The following is a 7,670-nucleotide window of genomic DNA, read 5'->3' as shown; positions in this document are numbered from 1 at the left end:
CAAAAAAAGCCGAGGAAAGACTGCAGCCAAGACCAGAAGGACATGAAAGGGAAGATGCACAGTCATGAATGGGATCGGAATCTAACCTCTTCAACAGTAGGCTGTTGACCGTACCAGTTTTATGGCAACTGAAATTCTATATACTCCTTAGTGCTGCAAAACCAGCTACTGCTGCTAACTCAGCCGCTCAGAAATAAAAGATTCACCACAGGCGTGAACCAGGCCACTTTTGAGACAAACCACAATGGAATTTGTGAAAGTCAATCCTGCACTTTATGAGACTAAATGACAGAATACTAGATTAAGCAGAGCAACACTAATAATTAGTATAGCAATGTTCAACTACAATAAGATTTTACAAGCAAAGTTACTGTTTCAGAATCTATGTTCTTCTCTCCAGAAATAATTTCTGCTAGTGAAGGAATAAATATGATTACCATACTAACAGTTAAAACAGCAACATAGTAAAAATACCTTAAGCCTAGTAGCTTTTCTACCCTAGTGCTGCTGGAAGTCAAAGAAATGCCCAAACTTACTTTCAGTATCACCCCCAAATTGTTACTATTAAAGGTCTTATTTCACTAATGAGAAGCAGAGTAATCAACTTCTTGTAATGAGGGGTTAATCCTTAACAGTTATAAAAATTTGTGTTCTTACACTACAACATTAGCAGGCACATTCCCTCCCAACCTTAATATTGTTACACAATCCCTTTTTATATAAACAAAGTTTGATATGTATCTAAATTCATTCAATCACAGGTTACTAAACCGCTTGGAGAGTTTGTTTAACTAGTCTTACAAGATAAGCAACTGGACTACTGTAGGCTCTAAGTGTACATATTTGACACTCAGCCAAGCTTTCTGCAAAAGCCCCTCAGAGCTCAAACTGATCCACAACAGAAATAGCTCGTTGCCCCCTACCCTTGTGTCAGCTCACTAAACCAAGAGATTAACCAGGCAAGTTTTTAACAGGTTAGGTGACTGATAGTACCTAATAATTTGACCTGCAAGCTGAGAAATGGCACAAGTTAAGCAGCAGGAAAATACTACCAGAAGCATAGAGGATAAAATGAAACTGCCTCTTTCAGCAAAAGCTCATTAGATTAGCTCAGGTATCTCATTTGGGCTCTACCCTAGCTATGAACAGCTAGCATATGCTCATTCCCCCCCCTTACCAAGCACTGGTGCTCATACTGACTCCAAGGTTCACACATGTAACTGGCTCCTATTGATCTGTACTTGGCATAGCTGACTTTAGCCAGTACTTCAAAACAGTAAACATCCTGCTACATGACTATGACCCCTCACTGCTTCACCTGTTACTCAGTACAAGCTTTCCACAGGTACACCACTTTTACCTGCCTAGTTTAAGAGAAACCTTCCCTTTTGAATCACACCATTACTTCTGCATAGAGAGAAGTGTATCTTGGCTCTCACCTTTTCCAAAACAAACTAAATCAACAAGTCAGCATGGTAAAGTGGGCAATCAGACTTACGATACTTTATCAGGACAGGATATAAAACACTTGTACTGTCAGCAAGTGTAATATTATATAAGCCACCAGTATAATGTGACCAGAGTGAACTCACAAAATAAAGGAATTTAGCCACAGGAGTCAAGGTAGGAAGGTTGGATGTATATCCTAGATGCATCGTTTATAGTGAAAGCTAACTGAACACCTATTAGTCAAACACTTTTGCCTACGGAAGCTTTTTTTGGTGCTTTTTGTCTGTTGCATATCTCCTACTAGGAAGCTGAGCCTTTTCCTCCAGTACCCACAATAGCTTTAAAAATAATTAGCAGCTAAATATGCAGAGGTGTTACAACGTATCTTGGTTAATGAGATAATCTAACCAAACAAAAAGTACACTTAGTGATGGTGTTGGAGAAAAGTAAATTTCTTCAGGACCAGGTCTTGGAAAACTCTCTGGAATATCATAGACTCATTCTCAAGGTAGTTCTCTAGAAAGACCACCAGCCAGTTCAACGCGCCCAAAAGGAATACACGTGAGGAAACGGGAAATGAGCTTTCTGGCATTAAAAAGGAGTGCTACTGCCAAATTCTTTCCTTTCCTTAGTTTTCAACTCCATGCTAACTGCCAAGTCAAATGAAACCACTGATATAGACAACAAAATCCTGGATATTTGTAGAGATTAATAATGAAATTCACTATGCACAGGTATAATGAATTAGGACCCACAGGATCCACCCTGCTGATATACAGGTCTTGTTGCAGATCTGCAAAAGCTACTCAGTACTGTGCCTATGACTTATTACACTACTTGTCTAGGCAGAAGGTCTCCTATCCTGGTCAGATATAACTTTGATCAGAATTATTTTCCTTAATATTTACAATATTTTGTATCTTTCTTAATTCTACCAGCACGCAATATAAACTGGAACAGAAGGTAACCAGGCAATCATACAATAGTCCCAAAGACAAAGTCATTCTGTCATGATTTTTACAGTTAGTCACTTTGATAGCTTGTACACTCCTCCTTACACTTTAGCAGTACAAGTAAAAGCCACAGCAAACAATCTGTTTAGTCAAAGAAGCTTCCAAGGGGCATATCTATACAGTAGTTCTCTATCAAACTGCATCATGAATTCTGCTCAAGAGGTACTGTTCAAGACTGAAAACTTCATGTGAATGTGTTGCTAGTGACCTGATACCACACAAAGATTGGCTGAACCTCTGACAAGTGAAGCAATCCATGAACAACTGAAATTGGTCAGAAAAACACCTGGCTTTACATATATCAGGGAGAATAAATGAGACAAGAGAAACAGGCTAATATGAAAAACCCCAATAAACCCAACCAAAACCCCCCAAAGAACACCCCAACCAACAAAAGCCCTCCAACAAAACCCACAACCCACTGAATTCAGTACAGCAAACAAAAAAACCCAGGGCTGACAATGTTTTGTTCTTCAAGAGCAAGATCAAGTCTTCAGTACTAGTGCCTATCAGTTTTTAAAAGTAGCAAGTCAGCTACTCTGAATGGAGAAACGAGTAACTAAAACACCAGTTACACTAGAGACTCAAGAGCTATTGCACCAATCTCACCAATAAAGGTGGTTCTACAAGTAAAGAACAAATTCTGAAAAGTTTTACTTTCTATTACTCTTAAATCCACAAATCAAGAATGGATAAATTTCTTGCCATAGACTTCTCAAGACAAAAGTTTCTATAAAACCAATTTTGATATTTATAAACAACACAGTACAAAGACACTTGCCTGGTAGTTGAAGTAAGTACTGGTATGGCTCTAGGATTCTTTTAGATGTTTCATCCATCACGTCCATTTCTAATTTCCTATGAGGTAGTTCACTGTTAAAGAAAGTGTTATTAACACTATTTAGATCAAAAGTCAGGGAAGTAAAAAATAGGTGCATACAGTTAATAAAAATCAGCTGACTTCTAGATTAGGTGCAAATGCTCCGATTTTGCACATGACATCTTCAGTTGATAATGCTTTCACTATATAAAAGGTTTCCAGATGTCATTTAATAAAGAAACACACGTATATACTAAATACAGGGTTTTTTTGTAATTATTCATTAATAGTTTAACCAAGTCCTAGACTTCATTTGCTCTTTTATATGCATTATAGGGTTTAGATGATAAAGTACTTAAAACATTACCATTCAGAACAAGGAAGTTCCACTGCAAGTCTTTAAAGATATGCAGCATATACAAACCCTCACACAACTAATCTGATCAGATCTCCTTAAATGCTTTCCCTGTACAAAAGTGGAGATGCCTAACAGCAGAAAATACACCTCAAACCAAGGCAATCTAAATGAATAGCTTCAGTCTTCTGATAGACTTCCTCAAACTTGTTTTAGAAGCCAGAAGTATACCATTTTCTTATCACTGTTTAAGCATACAGCTTAAGCATACACACTTTCCCATACACTATATATAATAGACTCCTATGATAAATCTTTTAGGATCCACACCCTAAAGAGCTCGACAATTTTCTATCGATTAAGTTTCAATTCACATACTTTTGGTCATCTCTAGCTGCATTTTTTTCCCCCCCAGACTGTGTTCTGTAATAGATTTTCCGTCCTTTCACCTCTAGCCTTCCTTGCTGCACTGCAGATGCAGCAGCTCAAAACAATTCTTCTCATGTAATTTTAAGACAGGAACTGCAGCAGTAACATGAAGTCTCATGCTACTTCAGCATCATTTCTCACTTAGCTAGCATCCTGCAAAGGACTTACTTTTTTTTCCCCATGAAGCAAGTGAATAGGTATGTAAATTATTGTCCTGGATTTGGCTAGAATAGATCTGATTTTCTTCCTAGCAGCTGGTACAGTGCTGTGTTTTGGACTTAGCGTGAGAATATTGTTGATAACACAGCGAAGTTTTAGCTGTTGCTAAGTAGTGCTTATCTTAAGTGAAGGACTTTTCAGTTTCCCATACTCTGCCAGGTGCACAAGAAGCTGGGAGGGAGCATAACCAGGACAGCTGATGCAAACTGGCCAAAGGGATATTCTATAACACAGAATGTTATGCCCAGTACATAAACTGGCGACAGCTGGCCAGGGGCCACTAATGGCTGTTTGGGGCCTTGGTCAGAGGGTGGTGACCAATTGTACTGTGCATTAGTCGACTGTCTTGGGATTTATTTTATTATCGATAATGCCTTTATAATAACAATAATAATAATCATTATACTTTATTTCATTTATTAAACTGTTTTGTAAATCCACAGGTTTTACCTTTTCCTCTGATCTTCCTCCCTATCCCACCTGGGTGATGAAGAGTGAGTGACAGCTGCATTGTACTTAATTGTGGGTTGGGGTCAAACCATGACACCTGTTCATGAAAATAACTATTTTGAAGTAATATTTACACATATGAACTGATGCACTTTTAATGTAGGTAAATTAAGGGGAGTGGTTAACATGAATATAAACTATGTTCCACATTTGCTCAAAATAATCTAGCAATACTTTTCCATCAAAAGCTCAGATCATCATCAAAATCACTGCTTCCTCCAGACAAACTGCTACACCTTAACATTCATGACCTTTCCCTTTCAGTATCGCTTGATCAGTTCCTGTCTATTCCCATTCCCACCCTCCACACCCATAAGCATTTGCAGCAGTCTATACTTGGGAACTGATATGCATTAATAGCTATTTTCCAAACTTAGGCTTGGATCTATTCCTTGGTTTGCTTCATGACATATGTTCATCAAAAGTATCGGCACTTCAGAGGCAAGAAAGCTATTTAAGCAAAATAGTTGCCAACAAAATGCTCATAAGACTGCACTTTTTGGGAAAACTTTGCAGAGTGTCTTAGCAGTGATGCCACAATAAGCAGTACAGCCTTTTCATCCTATCCATGGTGTGCCAGCACGACTAGAGTCCAGGCTGTGCAGTAATCCAAATCAGGTTTGACACCTTTGACTCTCTTTTCTTGTCAGCTTGTTGATATAACTGAAGGGATAGGAATCGCTTTTGACCAAGAGTCAGCTGCAAACTGTACCCTCACACAAAGGATAAGTCTCAAGGACTTGAGAGAGGAAGTAAAATCAAAAAGATTATCAGAGTCCACCCCCAGATGTTTTAAGCAGAAAGAATCTGGTAGAGATGGATATAAGGATATACTAACAAACTAACAACTCCCCTGTGACTATTATTTATCAAATAGCCACACAGGTGGTTATGGAATTGAAAGTGCCTAGCTGTCCAACTGGGCTGAGAAGTCAGGATTGAAAGTGATCTCCAGTAAATGTTTCTGCTTAGAAGTAAATATTAAACTTCTTCGTCTTCCCTCAGGGCATTAGGAGGTCTCTTGCCTGTCTGTAGGACACTAAATACTCAGAATCCGCAACTAACTTGAAAATCACTATCATTACACAGCATCAACTTAAATATTTGCCTCTTTCTGAACAAAACTAATAGGAGTCTACCTGAAATACTGCTAATTAGCAGAAAATTAGTCATGCACTTCTGTCACAAGTGCAATGATTTTCACTTTTTTTGTTTTAATAAAGGAGATGCAAAAAAAGCTCCAATGAACAAAGAGTGGATGGTCACTTAGCTTAAATCACTATATTTAAACTTTTCTACACTGCTATGCTACCATAAATGAAGTTTTAGGTAACATCCACCAAGGAAAAACAGTCTGATTATTCATCAGACAGCTACATGTCTAACACACCCACTGAAACAAGAACAGTGAGCAGAACTTCCCCCAAATTTACATGAAGACACTTTAGATAAAGAAACACATACATGAAATCTGTCACAAAGGCCTGTAAGCAAAAATAGCATGACATGATACTTATTAGTGCTCTTTGCACAGTTATCACACACGACACGCGTGCAAGCGTTGATATTAAAGGCTTCCTGCAGAGGCGACTGAGCAATTTGTTACGGAAGTTACACTGTTGCAGCAAACCTTCTAAGTGAAGACATTTAGAGACAACATCTAAGTCACCATCTCCTAATGAAGAGTAAAAGTGCCAGAAGTTGAACAGTAAAGGAAAGGGAACACAAAGCCTTTTGTTAAGTGAAAGGCAAGAATCGATTACACGTACTCTTATTCATAGGATTAAGGCAGTTAAGGCCATTTCACCTTTGAAACTAGCACACAGACTTGCTGCATTTCAATTCATATGCATGACTAAGTTACTTTTCCAGTTATTTCTCAGTATCCCCACACAAGCATACAGAACAGCCATGCAATCACACCCACAGAACTGTCTTTTGGATTGCCACAAAACTCCCTAATGATCTCTTTGAAAACACACAACACTAGAATATGATGGTGACATGGGCTTCCACAAGTCGGAACTACTCTAAAGCTACCTGAAGCTGTAATCTGGGTCTAGGAGCTTTCTAGGGAGGATGAAACCAATATTAATTCTAGATTACAAGACAAGAAGAAACTTCCCTTTGGAACTCTGCAAAGCAGCTTCTCACCCCATCTCTTCCATCCCATCCTGTAGAATACTCTCCTCCTCCTCCCAATTAGGGGAATGAAATCACCCGAAATAGTTCAGGTTAAATATAGAGATGATACTTTACAAAGTATCATTGTCCCAGTAGCTCTAGTTACAGTGCAGTTACACAGAAAATAACAGAACCACCAAAGAAACAGAAAGCTGCAGTGCAAAAGGAACCAACTAGAAAACTCCATCACAGAACTTAGTGCATGGAGACACTGCCTACCTCCTAACCAGTGGAGGTGGGAAGGCCTCAACAGGGAGGTGTAGGAGTGAAAAGGTCAGTTTCAGGAGGAGTACACAGAAAACGTAGTGAATGTGTATTGTTTCAGAGAGAGGCTACCAAAGGCATTAATTCAAATGGAATTTGGAGACTGGTCCACGTTCTCATTGTAACTCGTAGAGTTGTCTTTGCAGCCCCTCCTAGGCTGACACCGAACAACACGTCGCACCCAGCCGGAGGGTGGGCAGCTTCCCACACGTGGAAACACAATCAGACACAGAGGGAGACGCAACTAACTAAACAAGCAGCTTTTTACAGCCGCAATTTCAACACTAACGCCAGAACAGCATGAACGCAGCGCTGTGAGAGTGTGCTTCCATTTTAAGGGCATTTCCAGACGTCACTGAGCAGAACCGCTGCCCGGGCCAGGCAGCAGCCCCTGCGCCAGGGAGCGCCGCGCTGGGCCGCGCGGGCG

The 7,670-nt window shown here is 39.5% G+C and overlaps 1 protein-coding gene across 1 annotated transcript in view; it reads right to left on the bottom strand.

Annotated features, from left to right (window-relative positions):
- GGPS1 (geranylgeranyl diphosphate synthase 1) overlaps positions 1-3,331 on the bottom strand; it is a 14,264-nt gene extending 10,933 nt beyond the window's left edge. Inside the window, exon 1 of the mRNA XM_009083089.1 lies at positions 3,244-3,331. Coding sequence (XP_009081337.1) covers positions 3,244-3,310 — 67 coding nt within the window. The 5' untranslated portion in view covers positions 3,311-3,331. The remainder of the gene's footprint in view (positions 1-3,243) is intronic.
- Positions 3,332-7,670: the final 4,339 nt, after the last annotated feature.

This window comes from Acanthisitta chloris, unplaced genomic scaffold (assembly GCF_000695815.1).
Source record: "Acanthisitta chloris isolate BGI_N310 unplaced genomic scaffold, ASM69581v1 scaffold25779, whole genome shotgun sequence".
Lineage (NCBI taxonomy): Eukaryota > Metazoa > Chordata > Aves > Passeriformes > Acanthisittidae > Acanthisitta > Acanthisitta chloris.
The sequence above is the reverse complement of the archived record's forward strand: the minus strand, read 5'-3'. Positions and strand labels throughout refer to the sequence as shown.